The sequence below is a fragment of the Prionailurus viverrinus genome, chromosome D1 (genome assembly GCF_022837055.1).
Source record: "Prionailurus viverrinus isolate Anna chromosome D1, UM_Priviv_1.0, whole genome shotgun sequence".
NCBI classification, from domain to species: domain Eukaryota; kingdom Metazoa; phylum Chordata; class Mammalia; order Carnivora; family Felidae; genus Prionailurus; species Prionailurus viverrinus.
In genome coordinates this window covers 4,120,406-4,146,715 of record NC_062570.1, presented here as the reverse complement: position 1 = coordinate 4,146,715, position 26,310 = coordinate 4,120,406, and the positions used below count along the sequence as shown (strand labels likewise).

General features: G+C 39.4%; 1 protein-coding gene across 4 annotated transcripts in view; it reads right to left on the bottom strand.

The window, feature by feature from the left end:
* Positions 1–26,310, bottom strand: part of GRIA4 (glutamate ionotropic receptor AMPA type subunit 4) — a 396,844-nt gene that overhangs the window by 38,870 nt on the left and 331,664 nt on the right. For 3 of the 4 annotated variants that reach the window (XM_047879444.1, XM_047879447.1, XM_047879445.1), the window contains 5 exons: positions 23,611–23,721; positions 15,486–15,692; positions 9,641–10,011; positions 7,374–7,572; positions 419–666 (listed from right to left, as the gene is read on the bottom strand). In XM_047879444.1, coding sequence (XP_047735400.1) covers positions 419–666; positions 7,374–7,572; positions 9,641–10,011; positions 15,486–15,692; positions 23,611–23,721 — 1,136 coding nt within the window. Of the gene's footprint in view, positions 1–418; positions 667–7,373; positions 7,573–9,640; positions 10,012–15,485; positions 15,693–21,081; positions 22,255–23,610; positions 23,722–26,310 lie in introns of those variants that run through there. The other variant, XM_047879446.1, reaches the window with a different exon arrangement.

The following is a 26,310-nucleotide window of genomic DNA, read 5'->3' as shown; positions in this document are numbered from 1 at the left end:
TTAGGAAAAGGTTGGTTTTCTCTTACTCAGAAACTAGAGGGCAGGCAGAGTGCGGAAAAATAATGAGAAAATGTAGAAATGTTAACTGACAAAATGAGAGCGCAGATTTTAGTGACCAGACAAAGTTGATGAGACACAGAAGTGCGGCTACCCACGTTTTCGGCCCACTGGAAGCAGCTAGTGTTCAACCAGTTTGGTTTTTATATGGCCTTAAAGATATACATGTCAACTGTGATTCATTATTCCAAAATTAAAAAAAAAAATTACCTGACTGTTGATCAAAACGTATGAAATGGAGGAAAAGAAAACGGACGGACATGCCACGTTCACACACAAAACCAAACACGTCTGTCGGGGACATCAGGGAAGGTGGAATACTATAACAACACATGTTCTATTGTTATACTATCCCACCCACCTTAATGAGGAACCCTTGGGCGTTGCTACTCCATAGCCTTTCGAATCCAGATTTCCTCCCACTTTCATCGTGTCGCACGGCTTTCGCTGCTCAATGTACTCGTTCATAGTGGACTCCAGGAGGAACGCAAATTTGCCCTTGGATTTGCGGACACGAGCCACTCCCTCAGCTGTAGTCCTCGTGAACACGGACGGCTCTGCCGATCGCATGTAGGTCCACATCTTTTCGTACACTGCTATTTTTGATCTCTGGAGGAAATTAAAATAAAATTAAATACAGGAAAGAAGGGAACAACATGTTAATATCGACCGAACCCACATACGGAGAAAGCCTTGTTAAGTACCTTTTTTTCCCTTGTCCCGTCAGTCCAGTCTCGCCTTGCTAGCATTTTGCCCTCCAGCGAGGAAACTGCCTGTTCTAACTATTTTAGGACATCACTGAAATGGCAGACATGTAGAAGCCATACCTGAAGGAGCGGGCCTGCCTGCCATAAACAATTACCCTCCTCAAGTGCTTAAAGAGCAAAGTACTATTATTTTTATTTTTAAATGTAGAATGCCATCACGAGAGTTCTATCACATTCATGGTAAACCGGAAAAGGGCCAGATTAGACTTGAGGTCAGCTCTGTAAAACTCCTTTTAATCCGGCACTTGAATTGTAGCAAATGAGGGGTGTTACTATGCCGTGCCATTTTTGTCTTCTCTCGTGCTTCAGAGTTGTACACGTGAAGCATTCTAAGTCGAATAGGAAGAGCGGTCCGGACCAAGTCAGTGGCAGAGGGGCACAGGAAGAGGGGCACAAACCAAACGACCACAGCACAAGGGGCAAACTCTAGGTCCACCCGATGTTTTTAGACTTTTTCTAATAAAATCTCCAAGTAGCACATACATTAAACTTAGAAATGATTCCTTCTCTCTCTGCAGGTACACACTTCGAGTTAGAAACGTCATGGAGACGCAAAGTACACTGTAGGGAATATAGCAACTGTCCAGTAACGTATGGTGACAGATGTCAAGTGCAGTTGTCATGATGAGCACTGAGTGATGTATACCTGAAACTACTGTAACGTTGTATGTCAACTACACTTCCAAAAATAAAAAATAAAAAAATTATTTTCAAGTAAAAAGTCAGAAAACCTGAAAAATAAAGAAAGCGGTTCCTGTTTTCCTATTAAATATTTTAGAGAGTTAGTCTTTCTTTCTTTTTTTTTTTTTAACGTTTATTTATTTTTGAGACAGGGAGAGACAGAGCATGAACAGGGGAGGGTCAGAGAGAGGGAGACACAGAATCTGAAACAGGCTCCAGGCTCTGAGCTGTCAGCACAGAGCCCGACGCGGGGCTCGAACTCACGGACCGCAAGCTCATGACCTGAGCTGAAGTCGGCTGCTTAACCGACTGAGCCACCCAGGCGCCCGGAGAGTTAGTCTTTCTAATACCGTGACTTCAGCCAAGAAATTTATTTTTGTCCATTTGGGCTCCATCTAAGTTACTCCCACTACTTAATTTATCTAGATCCTTGTGCTGGTATCTGTATTCATATTAGATCTTGTATCCATACAGACGTTTCAAATGCAAAAATATTTCCAAATGAACTCAAATGTCCCCGAGGGATATATTTAATGAGTCAGAGAAGCCTGCCTCGTGTTTGATGTTTGATAATACAATGACGCTCAGAGTTTCCTGGTACGAGTGTTTGCCCAATAACAAGGTGTTGACCTTTTGTATCTGGATCCAAATAAAAACTAATGGAGACTTCATTCAGACTTAAGTCTCTTCATTTGAGAGCAAATCCTGAGTACCATTTATATTCATTGTACATTGACCTTCCTTTGTCTATCAGAATAGAGGATCCGATAAATGACAGATTCTCAATTATCAACAAATACCCTGAAGAGCAAACTTAAGAAGACACGTCTTTGGGGCAAAAATCAAATGATTCAGGTCGACAGAGAAAGATGTTGATAAAAGTTGGATTTAACATTTTGGTTTCAGAAGACGGGAATGGAGTACTCAGTATCCTATGTAACAGTTAAGAGATGTGCATACTGGAACACTATAAAAAACAGATACTTTATGCCAATGTGTGTTCAAATGGTGATAGACATCAAGATGGAGAAGGGACATCCTGTATTATCCCAAGGAGTGTGTTTACGCTATTAACACTTAAACATATCTCAGTGGCATAGAGCTTGTGGGGGGTGTGTGTGTGTTCAGGTAACGTCGGGTTACTTGTGCCTATAGAAAGCCACACATGAGGAAACTGCATGCCGACACTAAATGAAACGGCAAATATTCTCTGTGGCTCCAGGCCAGGGGCGGATCTGGACTCAGAACCCTCAACCTCGGGATCCACTAAGGAGGCCATGCTGCTTGGCCCCCTTCATTCTGTCTTCAATAACAGAGCTGTCTTCCAGACAACTAACTCTTCCATTTTATGAGTTCTGATCTCTGAAAATCCTAAACTGTCTGGATCACCGGATACAGAAGTCCTTAAGCATTCATTCTGATAATTTCAACTGAAAGAAATGTTGGCAAATGACATGTTTTAGGCGTATAATCACCCTAAAAAATACGTCGACTTGTGAGTGTCACCGAAAAAGGTACAGAGGTCCACACACATTTATACTTCATGGATACTACGTTGAAAACAAAAGAAATAAAACCTGGGTATCGTTTTCATTGAAAAGTGTTCTGCAATTTTTTAAGAACATGAGAGTTCGGGTGGTTACTTGGCAATTTTCCAGTCAGTGTCTGGCATCTTACTCGAAGGGATCAGAACCGCTAAACAAAACTAACACAGCAGAGTGGAAAAAGAGTATTTCCAGGGCTTGACAATGAGGGAGACAATTACAGAGCGCAATGAAATAGTAAAACAAATGATTCCTTTTTAAAAGAACAAAGTATCTTTAGGCCACTGATATTTTTTAGAAGTCCATTTGTACAATATTCATGTGAGGAAAATTATTGCTGCATTTGTTTAAATACATTGAATTACATATACCTTAAGTGCAAAGGAAGGTAAATTAATTCCTTTAAAATCCAGAAGAAAGAGGAATCCAAATGTAGTTGCGCCAAACTTAGCAGGCCTTATGTATAACAGAAATGGTAAAGGTACAGCAGCCCGGTGGGAAATTAGACAAATAATGAAAGCAACTCTTTTGGGGGGAAAAAAATTACACTGTCACTCTGTGAATGTTTAGGAATTCTGATTCAGAGTTAAAGGCGCGTGGCCTAGATAAGATCATGTTCACATGGTGAAGGGGGTGGGGGGGGGACATTCAAGAAGGGAAAGACGGAAATAATATCCCTGTGCCTTATCTGTGACCGCAAGAGGTGTCTGCTAAGGAGTGAGGGTAAGCAAACCTTTATACATTTGATGAGACAGGTTAAAAGGGAAATTTCTGCAGACTCAGCAAACTCATGAATGCAGTGATAATGGGATTTTAAGTCCCTAAAATCTTCAACTGTCACATCTTCTTAAAGATTAGGTTTGGGGAGTGACTAGGCTCAAGGTAAGAAGCAAAGACAATATAAAAGTCATTCTTTGAGATTAGAAAAATAATCTCAGATTTATTTGTTTATTGTGAAACTCAATGAATAGGAGGCTTAGTTATTTAAAGCACTATTTTGTTACTTGAAATCATTCTTGGAGTTTTAAAACTATGCTGTGCTTTTAATTTCTCAAAAATGAAGTATCCTGCCATTCCCGTTTTTTAAGAGAAAATATGTACACATGTCACGCATTATACTTCATATGTACATTGTTGTCAGGTGAATTATTTCCCGCTTCTAGTCGCTTATGCAGCATGGCTGATGTTCACAAGATTTGATAATCTTATAACCCCTGAGAGAGTAATCCACCCCATTTACGCATTCGTGGTTTCCCCGATGGCTGAAACAGCCACACTGTAAAATCTGCGTTGAAATAAAAAAGCAGCATGTGCAAATCAGGTGTATAATAATGTCTCAGTACCTACAGAGAAGGCTGTCGGTAAGTGACAAATAGGAACTCTCTTTAAACGCCTCTATGTTTATGCTGAACTGGGAGCACAGAACACGAAACATACCAAGCTTCACAATGAGGCACGCCCAAGGCAACAGGTCAATTCAGATGTAATTTTCCCCCATGGCCTAATTCTTTCTCCAGTTGATTTTAACTGCAACATTTTTTGAAGCCCTGAGTACAGGTCACTGCCCGAGGCAGTTCAGTGGGGCTGAGAGATGTACCATTACTGTGTTCCCGCGAGGAAACATTTTCGACAAGGGCAAAAATACCCTTCACATTCTGTTTCCTCAACCCGTCAGACAAAATGGTTTATTTAAACCAGGTCATCATCTGCGGGAGAGGGGGGAGAGCACAGGATAGGAAATGAATTCGATTTTTATCAGAGAACCCGAGTTTATGCATTCCTGAAAGTGTGCGGTCAGGGAATGGGCTTTCTTGTCCCATTAGGGTTCAGGCAACAATAAATACCTACACTTCTAAGAAAATCTTTCCATTTTGAAACTGAAGTGGGGTGGGAAAGAAAGGAAACGGGGCACGGTGATTGCACAGCCTGTGTGAAAGGCTCTGCAAATCCAGCAAACAGCTTCCCTTAGTCCTGTATTTCTTATCAACATACTCTCTTATCTACCTCACCAGTTTTTAGAATTTGGGACACTTTAAAAAAATTCCATAAAGATTAAAAATAAACATTTTCAGGGTGCTTGATGCTCGAGAGCTTTACAGGGAGTTATTTATGAAATTTTTTTTCAGGGAATCAACATGACCTTTCTTCCTTTATCACTCAAGGCAGGATGATGAACCTGCAAATATTTGCCTGATTTCCATGAAAATCAGTCACCTTTTTCCAGTAAAATGCAAGTGATAGCACAAACTTGTATTCTATTTTGATGCATACACGTAATGGTTTCTGGGCACAGTCACTGAATTTTACCTACTTACTTTTGGACGGAAGCAGTTACAAACTTAGAGATTTCCGGCAAGGTACTGAAATTATGCTAAAACGTGTTAGAGCAGTATGTTTCTATCAGTAACTTTTTTTTTTTTTTTTCAACGTTTATTTATTTTTTGGGACAGAGAGAGACAGAGCATGAATGGGGGAGGGGCAGAGAGAGAGGGAGACACAGAATCGGAAACAGGCTCCAGGCTCTGAGCCATCAGCCCAGAGCCCGACGCGGGGCTCGAACTCACGGACCGCGAGATCGTGACCTGGCTGAAGTCGGACGCTTAACCGACTGCGCCACCCAGGCGCCCCATCAGTAACTTTTAAAGACTGGGATGTACTCAGTAAATTTTAAAAATTTGCTTAGTTAAATGTATCCATAGAATACTGTTAATAAAATCTATTGCTATGACTATTATTTATAGTTTTAGAAAAATCTGCAAATACTCTCATTACCATTAATTTTTCATTATATCTATTGGCAATGTTCCAAATTGTTGACGAAGACACTGTTCACAGCCTGGTTTCTTTTTTTTTTTCAATATATGAAATTTATTGTCAAATTGGTTTCCATACAACACCCAGTGCTCATCCCAACAGGTGCCCTACTCAATACCCATCACACACTTTCCTCTCTCCCCCACCCCCCCATATCAACCCTCAGTTTGTTCTCAGTTTTTAAGAGTCTCTTATGCTTTGGCTCTCTCCCACTCTAACCTCTTTTTTTTTGCCTGGTTTCTTTTTTAAACAATGCCCAGTGATGCGTCTGGCACAATTTTTGTGTGGTTTGTTCTTAATTTAGTATTATGTAAACATCTGTAGTTTATAAGGATAACACAATCAGATCTTTGTACAAAAAGAGAAATCTCTTACTGAACTCCAAGCACATGAAACTTAAGGCCAGCTTAACGATTAGGGCATTTTGTTGTTTTTAATTTTCAGGCTGAGTGGGAAAATGATAAGCATATACATTTAAAATGACAATGCAAACTTTCATGTCCTATACATGTAAGTGTGAACTTCCTTTAAAGGGTGATCGTTATTTTTACACAAAACCTTAAAAAATAGGGAAATCTGTCTTGTCTTCTGAATTACTAAGTATCTGTCACTAACCAACTGAAAGTACACGTAAAATGTCCTCATTATTACTTTGGTAAATACTTGAGAAAATGTCACTCTGACTAGCTTTTAATGATTTGGTTCTGAAATCACAAAATGAATCCTTATCTCTGACCCGACATTACCAAGTATGTATCTCTGGATTAAGCAGAAGCGGAGTAAAAGAGTTTCACCGATCAAAAATTCATCCTCCTAATGGAACAAACAACCGAAAGACAGAAACAAAAACCCCCAAATACCTGCCATCCTGAGGGAAAACAAAAGGGATCATAGCCATATGTAAATTTCTAGCAGTGTGAACAATTTTATCCACAAAGCAGAGAAGTCAGCACATACAAAGCCCTACAAAGGTGTCCAGAACATAACAGTTCTCTTACCATTATCTTGTGAGGAAGCAAATATATTGCTTTGAAATCCACTGTTACAGAATAGATTATAGACTATATATACCTCATAGAAGGGAGTATAACCTGCAGTTAAGGGTTTCAAATGTAGCACGTTAAATTTATTCTTTAAAAAAAAACAAATCTTACCTTCATTTTTACGCTCTTAACCCCAAAACATACATAAATTCAATCTTCCCAGATGCAGTATCATCATAGCATTACCAACACTGGAATCCTTTGGATAAGTTACATTATAAAGTTGTTTTAATTACCTTTTTGTTGTCACTTTTCCTTGAGTCTTTCTTGTAATGTGAATAAGTCAATTAGATTTTGCAAATTAAAGTGATTGTAAAATCCAAGTAGAAGTATTGGCATTAAACGGAGCAGTTACTACTGTATGTGTAAAACCTACCATGGCTACAGCCCATAGAATGATTGTTGGCAAAAATGGCCTGAGCTTCAAAATTACGAACATTTCACCGTTGGTGTTTCCCTTAACTTACTCTGAAGAATTCTTTTGTTGACCCTGAATCCAATGTTCCATAGGCAATTTCTGTTTGTTTGGCCAGGTCTTCCGCACTTTCTATGGGGGAGACCATTCGTTCTACCGTCAGGAAAGCAGCGAGGTTAGCAGTATAAGATGATATAATGATGAGCGTGAAGAACCACCAGACACCTCCAACAATCCGACCTGAGAGGGATCTGAACATGGAGAAGATAAAGCACAATTTCCTTTCTCTAACCGACATAGAGAAATAAAAGAAATACCATCGATTCCCAATGTACGTTGAAAGCAACAACTGCAAATATTGTTTCATTTTCTGTCTACTCAAGAATGATTCTAGCCTTCAGTACAATCTGATGCCCTTCATGGCATAGTGAATTTAGAAATGCCACTGGCAAGATGGAAAACATTTCCTTTTTACTGTTTAGTCAGCAGAAACATGGGACTTAATGCATTTCCTTCAGGTACAGAAAAGGAACACGCACTTAAATCCAGTGATACCCTCCTCCCTTTACATTTTAGCATCTCTGAAATTAGGATGCAGCCTACAGGCCAGGAGATAAAACACAGTCATGTGTTTTAATGGGCAGCATTATTTCTCTCTCTGTGGTACCTAAAATAGCAATACGTCTTAACACTGGGAGAGGTCTTAGATTTGACACAATCTGATCAATACCCTTATGACAGAACCTGTGATTACCTTCAGTCAGAGCCCAGCCAGGGTGGGTGGGACATGTGCCAAAGTGGCACCTGTCATTGGCTGGGCCAGATGATGCCTCAGACTGGTCTCAGAGGGACTGCAGTCGAGGGCTGTTTTGTTAGTTTGAGATTTCCTTTCTGATAATTTCATTTGTGAGCGTTACTGATCTGAGTGGAGGATGGGCTATGTCCTAACGCATCTTCACTTTCCGGTGTAAAAATGTTCCCTCTGCCACTGCCAACATGAGACCTGAGCGTGTGACCTGTCAAGGGACAGCAGGATGGCATTAAAAACCGATGCTAACCTTCCAGAAAAAAACTTCTCTCCTCATCCTTTCCCTGCTATCAGAGACATGTGGGTGATGTGGATGCAGACGAAAAGTGGGGATGGAATGAATTAAAAATCCAGGTCATTTTCATAATTGATATCACTCAGTGGGACCATCAAACTATTTGAAATTCCTGGGACAAATCGTTTTTAAACAATTTTGTAAAGTAAGAAACAAATTTTCATGTTTTCCATGACATTTCTAGCCTTAAAATTCTCCCTTTTTTATCAGTATTGTATTAGTCGCACTTGTTGGTTTTAATTTGGCATTTGCCTCATCCTGGTTTTCAAATCCATTACTTGATTTACTTTGTTTTCTTTTCATTTCATTAATTCAGAGTTATTGACTCAGATGCATATGTCAGTGGAATTTAAACACATTTATAGTTTTCCTGGGTCTTAACGAACACCAAGTGACTTGTGGCTAAAATGTCTCCTTTTGAGAAAGCATACATTTCTTTAAAAAAAATCTGTATATTTGCGATGATGATATAAGTCACTATTTAAATTCAATTCTTAGCTTCTCCGACTTTCTGCTGTTTTTTTTTTCCTACAGGAGAAAGTTGGTATTTTTCTTGTAACAGGAGATTAGCTGCATTTTTGGCAAACGTAACTGAAAATGTCTTAGTGGCATCCAAAGGAAGTGAGGCATGAATCCAGAGATATTGAAAAACATCTCTATTAAGCTAACACAGCACATAGCTGAACTCTGCCCATGGCTTGTATTGTTAGATAGAACAATGTATACCTGCTACCCACCATCCTGACTCAGGTTTTCGGTAACTATGTGGCAGAAATCTCCTGTAAGGTGCATGGGATGTAAATCAAGTTCGAAATTAATTAAAAAAAAAAAAGTGAACAACAGCCACAGTAACAAAGACATTTGATTTTGAAAAGGAGACAAAATGGAAATGAATTCCTGTTCTTACAGTTGAGATTTTTGTCTCCATCTGTCAAACCAGTGAAGGAAATATTAATACCGCAGTGCTTTTTGAGGGTTCTCACGGGTAGCATGTTACTTTTCCATCGGGAAATTTCATCTTTATGAGGTTTCCCAATTTGGCGCTAAGTTGGAGAAATTGGCCGTGAATATACTTAGATTAATTTGGGAACTGCAAGTTTTTTTTGTATGTTTCAAGTAAAGCTCTGCTTCTGGGACAAGAACCTGGATAGAGATGTTCTGCACGACACGAAGGATTACTGGGGAATCGGTGAGGAACTGAGGTTTCCAGACTCACCTGGGTGAAATGTCACATCCTTGCTGCATGAAGGCACCCAGGGAAAACCAGAGGCTGTTAAAGATGCCAAACTCATTGGGAGGCTGGTCGCTGGGTCCTTCCTTTCCATCCTCCGGCTCTTCTGTGTGCCACTCGTACGGACTGAACCTGCTAACTAGGAATAAGACCACGCTGACACCAATGTAGGCAAAGACTATGCACATCCAAATCTCATAGGCCAGAGGATCCAAGAAGGAAAACACTCCTGGTTTGGATTTCTGAGGCTTTTTGATCATGATAGATATGCCCAAACTCATGAAGGGCTTAGAGAAGTCAATGACCTCCTCTCGGACCAAAGTGATTGTCAGAGGGGCGATAGCAATCTCTGCTTTCTAAAAGAGAAAAGACACATGAAAACACATAGGTTAATGCATCTTGTGAAGCTTTAAGGATGTGGGCTGGGGCAGAGGGGGAGCCCTAATTGCCTTTCCTTATGGCTGAATTTCTGAATTTCTTGGCCAGAGTTGCTACGTTGCAGCCTTTTCTGTTTCCTTTGGAATGGTGCCACGGACTCATTACTTGGCCATGCCTTAATATTATGAATTGCAAATTTCAAACAGTCCTTCTTCTTTTTTTTTTTTTTTATCCCTTTCCAGTTGTAACAAACCTATCATACTGTGTTTGTGGGACAGAAGAAACCCGTTGTTTGATGACATTTTCCAGTCCAGCGCGCACACAAAAATCTGGAAATTGGCACTTATTTCTTACTATGCCCATACGGTGATTTTTTTTCTACTTCCAATTTCTAACACAGCTTTTGGAAAACAGTGGATTCAATTCTCAGATATTATGATCGTTAAGACACCAGCTTCCATTTTTGTTCTGAGCGATTTTTCTGAGCCCGTTTTCCATATCTCTACAATGAGGACACTTTCCTGTTTGCCTCGCTGCATTACTGTGATTATCCATTACAAAAATGAATAAAATACTAGTGAGCACTTATTGAGGGATTATGTACCTGACATCGAACTAAATATTTAAAGGGCATCTCATTTAACATTCATGGTAATCCGGCTTATCACTGTTTTCTAGACGATGGAACTGAGACTCGGGTGAATTCTACACGTCACGGCAGTTCTGGGATTGGAGCTTGTGTTTCCTTGTGAATCATGCCGTCTCTCAAACTGATGAAATAAAGGGTCATGAGAAAACTGTAAGATGTTACATGATCTACACTGTGAAAACAAAGATCATTCGATTGTTCGTTTGGAAAGGAAAATATTTGGCATTAAAGTGGAATCTGGGACATTGCTCAAGCACTTGTGCTCTCACACAGAAGCTGCCTCACTCCCGTATACCCTCAGCTCACTGGTTCACCCGACGGCCAGCAGCTTGATGCAGGGGCATCTGGAGGGCTGCGGTGGGCACTGCACTGCCGTCATGATGCTGCCCGCTGGGCGAGTGAGGGTTCACCAGCAGTGCCTGCTAGGGGAACGAACTTAGCTTCCATCGTAAACGGCCACACACACAGAAGTCAGATTCACTACTGGGAGGTGTTTATTTCTGCAATCTTATTACTTGTATAACTCTCATTATACAAGTGATATATAAACTAGCCATAGGAAAATTAGTATCTAAACACAGAATCCCCAAATTAAGGAAAGTTACCTCCACTCTTACCTAGTCTTATTTTTTTCTTAATATATGCCCTGCTAGACATGGTTTGATGACGAATATTTTTCTTATTTTACAATGGGGTAATATAAAACACTATGTTTTTTAAAAATAATTTAATATTTATTTTTGAGAGACAGACAGACAGACAGACAGACACAAAGAATCTCAAGTAGGCTCCAGGCTCTGAGCTGTCAGCACAGAGCCTGATGTGGGGCTCGAACTCACTAACCTTTAGATCATGACCTGAGCTGAAATCGGAACGTAACCGACTGAGCCACCCAGGTGCCCCATAAAACACTATTTTATGATTCTTTTACTCAGAAGGAAAGGATGAACGCTTTTCATTTTATCTTACATATTAAAAATTAGTTAATGACTGCTAGTATTTTATCATATGAAAATAACAACATTTACTCAATCTACTTATTATTTTAAGAGTTGTTTGTACTGTTTCCAGGTTTACACGGCTTAAAACTTTGATGAATTATGTGAACATCTTTGAAGAAAAACCCTAGAAGATACCTTAATTGTTTAAGATGGATTTCGAGAAGTGGGGTTGCTGGTCTAAATGGTACCCTTCTTTGTAATGGTCATGATGTATTTTGTGCAACTTTTCTCCAGGAAGACCATGCAAATTTCTACTGTCACCAACACTGTGACAGCTTCTGCAGCTATGGATGGTGGACAGCCCATGTGTCTCTTTATTCTCATTTATCTTTGTCAATTTGCTCTATAGAAAATTAGATCTCTTTGTATTGAGTTTATTTTTGTAAAACAAAGAGCTACATTGGCTTTTTAAATATCATAACCTGTTATAATCTGCCTGTATTTTCCATACAGTGAATTCATTTTTTACTGACTAATTTGTAAGCACTTTCAAATATATTCAAAATATTAACTTTTATTTTCCACATATGTTGCAAATATTCTCCCTACTCAGCATCTGTTTTCATTATATAACTTAGATCATGGTACTTCATTGCAATATATGTATTAAATTTTTTGTAGCCTACAAAAGTATGTTTTTTGTGTCTTTAGCCTTTGGTTTCATGCTTAGAAAAATTCTTGTCATATCAGGGGATCCCTTCGAGGCTCAGTCGGTTCAACATCTGACTCATGATTTAAGCTCAGATCATGATCTCCTGGTTTGTGAGTCCAAGCCCTGCGTTGAGAGTCTCGTTAGATCTCTCTCTCTCTGCCCCTCCCCTACTCAGACTTTCTCTCTCTCTCACAAAATAAACATTTTGAGTATAATTCTTCTCATATCGTATGATCAGTCTCCATCATACGTGTTTTAGTCTTGCCCCCACAATTCCTCTAAGCTGTATTTGGTAGCATACCTGATGACATCCTACAAAATCGTTAGTTTTCTAAGTGGCTGTTCTGCTGTTGCAACAGGAATATGTGGCCACGACATCCTTACACCGATCTGAAACACCACTCGTGTAACTCGTTCTGCGTAACGTTCTTATGAAATGTTTTACTTATGCAAGTGACCCCGAATGAGTTAACTCTACAAAAGGAAAGCAACACGGAGAGAAACAAGGGGGCCCTCCTGCATGTGAAAGTAGATGTGAGGGAGGGCAGACCTGGGATGTCCGATGAGGGTACTTGTGACGTCTGCAAGAGGATAGTGAACAGAGGAGACAGACCTGGGCTTTGTCTGCTAACCCTGGAGATGGTCCACAACCTTTTGGCGATTCCCGGAAGGAAGTAGGCAAAGGGTCTCCTGCAAGCGCTGCATGATACCTGGGTTTTCCAGGGCCTCTGGGGCAAGGCTCATGAACCGGTACGTCACCACACAGCACACGTAATCCTGGTGCCGGCCGGCCATGGAACATGCCTGGAAGAACATTCCCGTGGATTCAACTCCATGCACACGAGTCTGGCAGGACCCAGCAGAAGGGCCACAGAGGACCACGGAATGGATTCGCTGGGCGCACAGGTGCCACAGGGGGAGAGCACCTGCCAGGAGCGGGGAGATCTGCGCTTGGGGCCACCTCCTGGTGGTGCACTGAGGCCGCACGGGAGTGCTTCACAGGACACTTATTCCTGACAAGTCCATTACAAAGTGTGCAGAGAACATGACAACAACAACAACAACAACAACGGGTTCAAGGTGAATCCTTTTGCTTGTCTAAGGAGCTTTGGTAGCTAGGACAGAATGGGTGTTTCACCCCGGGCCCCGGAACCTGGAAATCTGTTGTACGTGTTCGCAGTAAGAAAGTAAAATAACTCAGAGGAAAGTGCAGACTTTACAGACACCTGGATGCATACTGACTCCACAGAAAGTGTAGGAGACACATGGGAGAAGATTCCTTTCGGGAAAAGCTCAAGTGGCAGAGAAGAGACAATTTAAACCCTGGAGGATTAACTGATGAGTGAACATGATGAGAACTGATAACCACTAGGTTGTCTTCTCTTTCTCTTTGACACCTGCTTGACTTTGGGACTTTCCGTTACTGTGGTGTGTACCACGGATACAACTTTTCGTTAGCTACGCTACTCTCTAAATATCGCTCATTTTTGCTACTTGAACCGCATGGTCAGAGCCCTCGCAAAGGGGTGAGCCTGGGTTGCCCAGTGGGTAGGGGCTCCGCGGAAGAGAGAAGTAACAAATGCTCTAGAAAGAAACCTAAGCTTGTTACGCCATCCATGACTAATTGGTGATCCAAGTAGGATTTTTTGAGATGAAATACCCAATAGTGATCTCTGAAGGAAATGAATTCTTGTAGCTCTAACAACTTGAATAATGTTTATATTTAAAATCTACTTATTGTATCAAAAGTTAAAAATATTACCAACCGTCTAAAAAATTACCAAGGAACACCGGGTTTAGGGATCCTTTTTCTTTCGAGCTTGAAGCTCACTATCAAACTGCTGATGAGCCCTGTGGTAAAATACTTTTTGATTCTTTAAAACTGCCGATTTTTTTCACCTTCACTTAGGGCACCTCACTGGTCAATAGTTCTTATAAATGGATATAAAACTAACTGATTGCTCTTTAATGCCAAACAATTTCCTCTTCTGCTGAGGGGACAGCCACAGGCCCGGACTGGTTGCAGAAAGTTGGTCGCTGCATGGTGTGACGTGCAGGGTGCAGAATCGTGACTAGTGGATTGCAGTTCAGGCTTGGGAACGGGGGCCCCTCAACAGACCTCGGTTATGTCCTCAATCGTTCCATCATTATTCTTGTCTAGGGAAGGATGGCTCTCATGCAATTATCTCAAAGGCATCTTGTGAGGGTGAATCAGACAGGGTGTGCTCTGAAGGAGAAGTCTGTGAAATATGAATTGTCTTCTAGGAAATTTCTGAGTACACCTCAGGTGGACACAGCTTGCTGCGAGCTCTCGGGTTGGTTTCTGGACTTTGGTAGGATCATGCATCACCAGCACTTGGTAACCACTGGTTTCATTTCGATCCTTTGCAGGGACAGCTGAAGAAACTGATCTTGTTCTGAGTAAGGCAGGAATGTCTACACAGAGTATGCCCTTGGCGATAAACTGTGTATACTTCATATATGGTGAACTCACAGGGAAGGGCTCCCTCCACCTGTTTTCACATGAGGCCCGCTATGAAGTATGTTCTAGCTTTTTTTGTTTTGCTACATCGAAAAAAATGATGCCACTGCATAAAGTTTAAATTTACTATGTTCAGCAGGACTGTGAATATTTTATAGATGCTAAAGTAATTTCATGATTGCTTCACCAAATTACATAAAAGATATTTACCAGTAAGTACAAGCAATGGGGATACAGAGAACCACTTAAAATAAGGTCTTAGTTTATGCTGTTGAAGGAAATCTTTCCCTTGAATCACCAAGTAACATAAATAAAAGATTTGTTGTGCGGTTCTTAAAACAACATAGCTATGATAGAACAACGTCAGGCAAGAGAATAATCATCACAGGTACTGAAGTCACCACTTTTTTTTTTTTAAATAGGACATCATATTCTAAATTTTTTATCTTTCTAGATTTTGAAGTTATGAGGTATTAACTTCTCTCATTATTTGGGAATGGCACCATAACGAACTAGAGAAACGTCTGAACATCGTATATGCCTCTCTGAATGTTAACTGCAAATTTAAAAACAGTAATAGGTCTTTAGAAACAGATATGTGCCCAGGCGGGGAAAAAAAAAGTTTCAGGTTTATGTAAGTAAATTCTTCAGTAAGTTGATTTGCTTACCCCATAAACAAGTTCTCCTACCATCCCATTCCAGATTTTTGTGTCTGCGTCCCTCGCTCCATATTTTCCATCAGGGACAATGGCAATTTTATACTTGATACCAATATGTTTTGCAATTTCAGATGCCAAATCTACACAGTATCCTTCATACTTGTCATTTCCTTCAAACATTTCGTGATTTTTCTTGTACATAACATATGGGGATTCCTATAATGAGAGAAGTAGAACTGTAAAGGGGGACAATAATAAAACATTCCAAAGTCTTAAACTTTTCAACCGCAGAAGTTGACAAAACGACTGTATTTAGTATTAGTACACACACTGATTTTGTGTGGCGAGAAATCAGTAATAAAGGATGAATAGAGAAATATGCTTACAAGTATATTCGATGGCTTTATATTGGAAACTGAAAGTGCAATCTTTAAAACAGTTTTCTACTGAGTGACTGTTAAATATCTAGCACTGTGACAGGAAAAATAAACATTAATAATTGTCGAGGGAGGCATAAACTGTCATCTTTGGCAATGGGATTAGTATTCTAAAATATCTTATGAAGTTAGAGACCATTCAGTAGTTAGTCAAGGTCACAGGTCTCCATATTCTGCATCTGGTTTAGGCCACATTCAACTGTGACCTCCTTTGGGAAAAGAGCTAGATGATTTTTCTTTGCTATCTAGCATTTTGCTGGATGCCTCTCTCAGAGCAGGTGCTAGCGAGTTCAATGAAGAAATGAATTAAGAGCTTAAAAAATTTATATACTTATTTGCATTAAATCACCTTTCCTAACATTGTCCAATAATTTTGGTTTCATTAGAGTTTAATTAGGGTCGTGTGGTCCATGAAATTTTATTCTATTCTAAAATATGTCTCCGATGAAAACTAATAATTCCCCACCCCCCAATATGACAATCACACCCTTCAAGTCATATTCCCATTTAGTCTTTGAAGCAAGTAAGAAAACAGGATGAAGAATGACTGTGAAAACCCTTATAATATGAAAAAGTTTACTAGTGGCTGATAATAGTAGACAGTTTTCAATTCACACACACACACACACACACACACACACCTAAACCAAATGATTTGAAGGCCATGAACTAGAGAGATAAATTAACAAACACCTGATTTTATAAATGAAGACTAAAGCCACCAAAAGACAGGTGTGGTGAACACAGCTGAGGTGTGCTGGTCACACCTCAGATTTTTTAGCCATATGCAGACAAGAAGTGACTGCTTTTGGCCACAATGTCATGGAAATCATGGATTTATAACATTGTACTGTAACAGTCACGGAGTAGTTTTCACACAACTTTTTTCTTCTCCCTCAGCCAGCGTGTTAACTAGCAAAGTTGCACTTGGCTCTTGTGACTCTGTGATAGATGGTATTTCACCTTGCATAACATGGCAGTTTCTATACTACTTCTGATTTTTAAGGACTTTGCAAACGTGGAAACTACTTTTGAAAATTTAATAAAAATGTAAATGACATGGTCCATAATTTTCTCTCAGAGATTCCCTAAGTGACTCTCCTGTGGGCAATTGTCTACGCTTGGTCCTTGAATACTGCTGCCTTATGTTGACATAGTCAAGGGACCCAGAAATCTCCCGCCTCTTTGTAATTAATGAATAATTTAACACTGGACTTGGGTGAAGAAACTTTCTCTACCTATAAAATTAAGGCAACTAATTGTCTCTTCTTTAGATAGATGAAAACGGTTTGGTAGCTTACAGAAAACATTCTCCTGTATAATTTAATTAAATTATAAATGTGGTTATGAAGATGGGTGAGTTGTTGCAGAGCAGTGTTAATTTCTAAGAGAGTTTATAAAATATTGGTAGCTACAAGGAGCTAATACTTTCCTTCTTTTTTTTTTCTTGTGACAGCTAATTAAAACATGGGAGAATATGTGGAGAAAATCAAGAATTACACATTTATAAAATACACCTGAAATTGCTTCATGGTTACCACTTAAAACTTTTAGTAGAACACACTTAAGAGTTTTCAAAAGTTGTATCGCTATGGCTCCCATGTGGTGCTAAGGTTGAAGTTCAATTCTAAAGTGTCTGCAATACTTGAACACTTAAGTATTTTAGCCTTCATATACATATATGACCGTATCAGTTCATGTGCACATGATTCTCTAGCTGGTAATCACATCTGTGTTGCTAAATTCCATCTACATTATATAGGGAGCAAGTTGCTTTAGGAAAAGCTGTGTTTCTACTGTGTACTCAAACATTTATTAAGCACCCACTGCGTGCCAGGCAGTGGGAATGAGGAGGGCAAAAATAAATAAAATATTCCTCTTGTCCTCTTGTGATTAAGATTGTAATTCTTTGTAAAAAGGTGGTGGAGGACAATGATAAAATATAGTCGTGAATGGCGCACCTGGGTGGCTCAGTCGGTTAAGCGTCTGACTTCAGCTCAGGTCATGATCTCACAGTTTGTGAGTTCGAGCCCTGCACTGGGCTCTGTGCTGACAGCTCAGAGCCTGGAGCCTGCTTCGGATTCTGTGTCTCATTTTCTTTCTGCCCCTCCCCCACTTGTGCTCTGTCTCTCTCTGTCTCTCAAAAATCAATAAAAATGTAAAAAAAAAATATATAGTTGCGAAAAATAATAGTAGCTCCGACTTATTTAGTACATGCGAAGAAATAATGCTAAGTTCTTTAACTGTACCTTTCATTTACTTTTCACATTGATATTTTGAGACAGGCACTTCCCACTTCTCAGGCAGAGAATTTGAGGCTCAGAGAGGGTAAGCAAATCATTCCATTTCACAGAAGTAGCAGAAGTGGGATCTGAATCTCTATTTTGAAGTATATGGAAATTGTTGAAGCTCTTACTGCATCTGTCAAGGTGTGTGCAGCTACTTGAGATTTGTGATTTAACTAGAGAGAAGACAGGTGTAGGTAAGGATGTGGATTTCTGTACTGTGAGTGAATGAAATACTTTATATGAAATTATAAGTACACAGTGTAGATAAAACCTCTCCTTATCTCCTCCTATTGTCTGGTACATATAAGGCACTCAAAAAATCTGAAGATTTCCTGGTGGAGTTGTGCTCCCTAAACAGGAGTATCAGGGCAAAGTAATTATATTAGAATTCCTGATTCAGGTCTTCAAAAGGAAAGTGACTATTAAGTGCTAGGCTATCTCTTCTGAAACACACACATGCAAATCTAAGTAAAAAAATATCTAGCTTTCTTTTCTTTTCTTTTCTTTTTTCAGTTCCCTTTTTGGACAGAACGGGCCTGTCAGGGTCTTTGAGCTCCTGCCAAACAAACCAACAAAGACTGGAAGACCTTCAGCGTACTGAAGATGTTGACTAGAGATTTAGCGAGACTTTTTGCACAGGTAGGGGCATGCACAGGTACTGAGATCCAGGTGTGCGGTGCTCCAGTGTGAGAGAAACAAGATGATCACCCTCAGGAAGGTGGGAGAACAGGTGGAGAGAAAAGCGAGGCTTTTCTTGAACAAAAGATCTCCCGGTTGCTCAGCTCAACCCAGCTTCTTTGCGAGTGTCTCATTTTGCTTTTCTTTCCTACTAAGTCCACATGAGTAGCAGATCTTCAACACTCTCCCAACCTCGTCCTTTGCACCAACCCAATCTGACAATTTGCCCACATGTAGCCCTTCCACCCTGCACACTTGCGGAGGATATAATACAAGGTTTTGGGGGCTACTATGCCTGAGGAAAATACCAAATCTTCTCAATAGAAAAGAAAATAGAGTCCTGGTTAGTCATTAAGGGGGATTTGTGGGGTGTCTTTGACATGCAGCCTTATGGAGTCCTGGGTATTGAACTGTGAATACACACGGAAAGATCAGACAAGCAGAATATAACCACTTAGTTCTGCCTTAAGAGTATAGCCTTCCATGCCTCCATCTTTATTATCAACTACTGTGCTCTTTGGGACAGTACTTCCTCAGAAGTTATTTTAAATGCATTACTTCTCAGTGATTATGAGTTTATGACTACAATTTCCATAATGGGTAGTGTTCTACATCTGCTCTGCTATTTCAGGAAAGAAATCAATCCCTGTCTAAAACTGCTACATCAGGGCTTGCTTATGAAAATGTTTGTGTAAATGAATTAAGATGATTTTCAATCGATAAAGTATTTTCCTACTGAGAAAAATTTTGGGGGTTATTTGTATTTAGTAGAAGTAAAACTGTTGAAAGAGATACTTATTAGAACGTTTTTAAGATTTTCTAAACATCATGAATATAAACATTACAAGCACTGTTGAAAAGAGTTAAAACAATAAAATCAGTACTATCAACCAAAGTCAGTTGCTACGTGGTATTTCCTTTTCCCTGAAGAATATTAATGGATGTAGATAATTGATCCCATGGGTAAAATTCTTAAAGGTGGGAATTAAAAGGTTATTATTCAATTCAGAAAAAAATGAATAAATTGGATGGCTGCACAATTTTAAGTTCATTCAAAATAAGGTATTTCAAAACCAACCGAGTGCTAAGCCCTTCAGAGGCAGGCATATGTATGGGGAAATTAGTATTTAGTACAAGGGAGAGAATAAATACGTCTATGTTTTTGTGCATAGGTCTATGTACATGCGCATATATAATATAAAATATGTGTGCACTGTTATATGTGCACATGTATATAGACAGTGCGTATCTATAAAATCCTACAGAAAATACGAAACATCTAACAAAAGGTATAATAGAGTAACCTCTGGAAAGATCATGTGTGATAATTAAAACTGCTTTCAGGTTTGTAACATAATTCTGATGCTGTAGTGAATAAATCTGGATGTATGTATGCACAATCTTCCTCAAGGTTTGTTATGTTCACAAGACGGTAAGAAATACCTTCTAAGCTGAGTCATGCATCATAAGCATTGTTTAGCTTCAGAAGTGAACATGCAGGGGGAAATGGGCTCGGCTGAAATACCGCTTTATCTCTCCTTTTCCGGAGAGTTCCGCAGCCCGAGTAGTGAGATCACAGACGGTACCACCATTCTTGCTTTTCTCTACGGCACTAATGCCTTTTCCTCAACCGCGCGTCCTCAAACCACATGGTGCAGACCTGGCTTTCTTGGGTTGTTGACACGAATTGTTACTTAGAATTCAGAAAGGTAGGAGGGCTCAGAGTCTCATATACAATTACAGACTTTATAAAATTTTTATAAGTTTTGGTCACTAAGGCTGACAGAAAACAGTGGGCATCTGAACTCAAAACTTCAGACCTTCCAACTCTGTAGTCCTGACCCTCATGGGAGGGCACTGCGAACTTTACATTTTATGCACGTTCAGCTAAGGTGCTGTCAGCATGACTATATTCAGGTGGAACAAGCCACTCAAACGGAGACCCCACTCTGATATACAACACGGTTCTAAGGGGAAAAAAACAAATTTCACCAGTTCAAAAAGCGGAAGCCACACTTTACTTGAGCATGAGCTCTAAGATGCTCATCTACTGCCTGTTGTCTGCTTTCTCTCACTAGAATATCAACTCATCTGAGTGCAGGGTTTTGTCTGTTTTGTTGTGCAGCATATCCCGTGCCCAGCTTAATAAATATTTGTGGATGAATAAATGAATTTCTCAATCAATTTTATTTAACAGCATGTATCATTACAATGTATCGACACATAAATAACAACATACACAAAGGAAAGACAAATGGGAGAACAGCAACGCCATATCAGTTTTGATCAAAACGAATGATTTCCAGGGCCACAACACTCTCAACCTTCCGTGTCTGGGTACGTGTCTTGTGCACGTTACAGTGTCTAACCAGTGCCATCTGTGTTGGGAGTTCTCAGTTGAATTTGGGAGATTTTTACATGTTGGTGCCAATATCTCATTCATCTACAAGGAATCAGATTTTGTTCAAAATGAACGAGATGGTGGAGTGGTCATAGGTCCCGGGTGACCATTTTCAACAAGAGCACACACAAGGAACACTTTGAGGGAAAAGATTCTGGTATGTTTTTAAATTACCGAATCATTATGCAATTGCACAGCCCAGAGGTATTACTATAGGAAGATTACATTTTTATACAAAAGACAAATACGAGTATTGCACTGTTTTAATAGCAAAAATATTGATATCACTGTCAAACAACAGTTAACTTTACAGAATATTCTTTACGTATATAAGAAACCACTGAATCTCAATCACTGTAACTTATGTTTTGGTAGCATGCTTCCTGAAAATGAGCCATGCTTGCAAGGTGATTCAATATTCTGGTTTCAAGAATTAGATCTCCCGTGCCTTTAATAACATGGACGAAAAGGAGACTGTCTACATTATACCTATAATGCACATGAAAACACTTTATTTCACATAGAACAGGCAAGATTTCAGAGAATCTTTAAAGAAAACAGCTGTGTATACTCAGAAAACAAGCACACAAACTCAGAGATATTTACGTTTAGAAGACCTTCACTTGGAATTAGAAGTGACAGAATTCCACCTTTCTGTACAATGCCCTCGTTTCAAGATAGGGGAATTGATAGGTCAAAATTACTGAGTGATTCTTTTTCGACATCTATGGATTTTCTTGAGAAAGAGGATTAATTCTTCTTTTGTTCTAGTATCTCGGAAAAGTCACAGAACTTAAAAAAATTTTTTTTCTGGTAGTCCAGAGCTGGTCATCCAAGAAGAATTCCACATGAAAAATTAGCTTAAATCTACTACACAGGAGAACAAGACGTGAGCCTTAGTTAGGAATGGTCGAACAGCGTGGAACTCATTTCCTTCTTGATCAATTTCTTAAAATAGGATTCTTCATCAGAGGCTGAAAAGAGGAGGACTGTACTGAAGTACGCACTTTCCATTACTGTGTCTTTTTTAGGAAAAGAAATATAGACGTGTATATATATATATATATATATATATATATATACTATATATATTATATACTGCTTTTCAAGTCCCATGCAACTGTTACACAATTAATTAGAAGGTGTGTATTTTGCACTCTTACAAAAAAACTGCTGTAAGTCGGTTTGCATTCTAAAATCATCAACCTTCAATCAAGGCTTGGCAGATTAACAGTAAACTGCTAGCTGGTGATGCAACACAGAGAAAACGAATCCCAGCACACGGAGGCTTCTTTCTCTCTGGCATTTTCTCACGCTTTGACCTCAGGGCCAAGAGTTTTGGAAATAACTTGAAGTTACTAAAAACTAAAGTTACATAAGCTAAGAGTTAAATAACATAAAATACTTCCACTCTATTTAGAGGAAGGGCTTCATGAATTATTAAAAATGTGTTCTGCCTAACGAGACAGTGAGCTGAGGATATAGGTCACCGACTGTTCATCTCCTTTGACCAGCATTGACTCTAAAGGGCAGGCTTGACTTTAGGGGAGAAAAATATACCAGATATTCTCTATTATTTAAAAGTATTTTCATTAGGATGGCTTTGAGAAAATGTCCTTAAAACTTGGAGTATTTTTCATTTTATGATGTGGTGGAATGGAGCAGTCGTATTTTTCTTAAATCTTAAGAGAAGTCCAAAAATTATATTGCGTATGTGTCAGTGGTCAATGAGAAAAATAATCGGTGCAAAACACCCTTTCCACGTGAAAAATAAATATAAAATAAAATTTTGAAAGCATTTAGTTCTATAAAACATGCTCATTAAAATCTTTACATTCATATCCCCACTATTATAAACAGACAATGCAAATCACTATCCAATGATTAAACTACTTGAAAATTATCCATTTGAACACTATTAACTATTATTACATTGATGTTTAAAAAAAACAGTAACAACAATAATATGGTGTTTACTACCAGATATTTTTCTGTGATTGGCTGCTGCTTTTCTCATGTTCATTCTTGTGTCCTTTGGAATGTTAGCATTTCATCCATTTCTAACTAGAGTGTGACAGTTTCAATTGTTAACATCTGAGCATTTTTCCAAGAACAACAGTGCAACAAAAGATAATACAAATGAAAGTACCGAGTGTACTCAAAGCTCAGGACAAACCTATTCAGGGCCTCAACGGACTCCCGTGGATCATGTGACCCATGACCCATGCCACCACACGTATGATGCAGCGCTCACCCTGTTCCCCATGGCTGGGGAATCAAATCTGCCTGTGGACAAGACGGAACAGCATAAAGCATAGACCAAAACTTACCATAATTGTGGTTACAACCACTGTTCTGTTCTCAATAGCTGCTGTGTCATTGCCAAGAGTGGGCACGTCCTGAATCAAGACTAATTTATCCATATCATTCCAGTAACCAACCTGCAGAACAGAGAAAATTGTTGAAGACGCATTTTAGAATAGTCTTCTCCAGCTCTTTTGGGAACAATGAGGGGTATTAATAAGCAGGCAGATTTAAAAAGGAGATAAAAAGAAGGCTTTGGGAGTTTTCTTAGTTGGCAATGAGCCGATTTTTCTGATGTTAATGATACTGCCTGGTTGTACATTTGGCAACTTCACAATATACCATCGTGGAGCGGCCACGACATTGGGGAGGAGGGGTTCAAAAAAGAATAGGGATACAGATGGAACACCATTTTATGTTGAGCCTCTCTTCTAGTGGGACTGTCACCTTCTAAAATTAATTTACATGGTTTTATCAATATTACTGGTTTTATCGTAAAGGGAATACATACGGGTTATTTTCAAGCAAAAAAAGTCTTGCATATTTTTGAGGCAATATAGAAATAGTTTTGGGTTTTACATAAGCTAGCCCCGGGGTAAAAGCCTGACCACTTTCTAAAAGGCTACATACATCAGAGATTAATATTAATGAGCAGTATTTTCACTTTCAAAGATAACACTTAAATTTGTATTCTTGCATTTGTACATCCTTGTATTACTTTCTCATTTGGACATGAAACAAAGTCCTTTCCATAAAATCTATTAAGTACTTAGTTAAGTACTTTACAAAGTAATGAACTGTGACGGGGTCCTAAAGGAAATCCAGGGTTCTTTGTATCATGTAGACCATGAAGTAATAGGAATAGCCACCACCTGGGCTGCTTGCACTGGGACACACACTGTATCCGATGTGTTTTGTTTAGATGCATGGAAAAGTTTATACACACAGCAAATTCAGAAGTAGGTGCATTTACGAACCAGATTTTGGAGATGAGGGCCTATAAAAGAAGGTTAAATACACTGCACTCGGGAATACTCCATGGGTCAGAATTCAAAACTCAGGTCTGCAGGACACAGAGTCCACACACTTTGCTATTAGGCTCCACAACCTTCTCAAACAGGTGTTCACTTAATACTTGCTTAACTTCCTTCCTGAATTTCTGGATGCAGGTGATCATACTCGTGTCTCCAATAAAATTTATGTAATTGCTTACTGGTCTCATTTGTTCCAGTATGTTCTGGAAGTCTCTCCTGCTTCTTCCAAGCTTCTTAACTATTGTGTTAGTATTTGTGAACATAGTAAAATGAAGTAAGGATTAACATGTCAGAAAGAGGCACCATATTATTCACAAATGTTGCATGTATCATCATAGGGCAGACAGAGGAAACTGACTGTCACTAAGAGGGTTTGACACAGTTCTTAGTTTGATCTGAAATCATGAACGTACAGCAATTCAGCAATTGTTTTCAAGTGTCCGAAAGAATCTATTTGTAGCTGACGTTTATTTAAGAACTCAGTTAAAAAGTTAATTTAAAAACAAGTACGCCTCTGAGACATACACACACATCCTAATAACCCTCAATTCCTATGTGTACTTAAAAAAAAAAGCAACATGTCAGTTAACAGGCTTCCAGTTAATTCTCCTTTCCACATGACAATTATAAGATGTGAAAATAGGTTTTATAGTTTAGCACTTCGTTAAGAGGCAGCCACCTTCCAGGTCCCAGCAGCTCATTGTCTAGGAATGGCATTTTTCTTTCTTAATGAGTTCCCACAACAGAAAAAACACAGATTTGGGACACATCCTGGAGAGTCCTCAGATGTTGGCAAGACCCTGACATTTTGCATTTAAAAATGGCCTGCGGCTTCATGACTCTTGACCCTTAAAAGATAAGTGATTTAGAAGTGCTGACAAGTTAAAGTAATAAGCAAAATTTTACCTAAGTGGATGTGTTTGCCTTTTATTTAGTTGCAATTCTGTGCAAAAAGAAAGCCAGGGCTTGGGGTATGGGACCATTCATGGCAAATCTCATTAGACCATGGAGTCACTGGGAATTGAGTCAATTAGAGCGGACAGTGATATAGGGGTCACCTCCTGAAGAAAGGAATCTTAAGAGTTGGGACCTAGAACCTCACGTGAGATGCAGTTTCTCTCTTTAGTTCGTCACACCATCAGACAATGTACTGGCAACTTTTCCCAAGCCTGATCTCATTTAATCAGATGGGGAGCTAGGCATTTTTCCTAGAGACAGAAATTGGGGGAAGGATACTTTTGTAATGCTAGAGCAAAAACAGAGAAGCATTTAAATCACTAAAACAGCAGCGATGTCAGAAAAATATTTGTCTTCTTTGGACTCCTAAAAGTGAATTGTGCATAAATATTGCCATACTATGAATAAACATCTCTGTTTTTACAGGGGACCTTGACTGCGATGTAGGGATCTGGTGAGGACTGAGGGGCCATGAGGAGCCCCTGTTGTACTTAAAGCTTGCTCCTGGGAGGGCTGATAAGACCAGACCTGTCCCCCCAAAATAGGAATCTCATACCAGCCCTAAAGAGAACTCTTAGAGGCCCTGGGACTGACAGGGTTTCACAGCAATGAAGAGAGTGAGCTCTGGAGCCTGGTGAACCCTGGTTTCCACCCCATCTCCACGTCTTTCTAGCTGAACATCGCTGGGCAGGTTAGTTTCTATGAGCCTTACTTTTCTTTAAAATGAGAATAAGC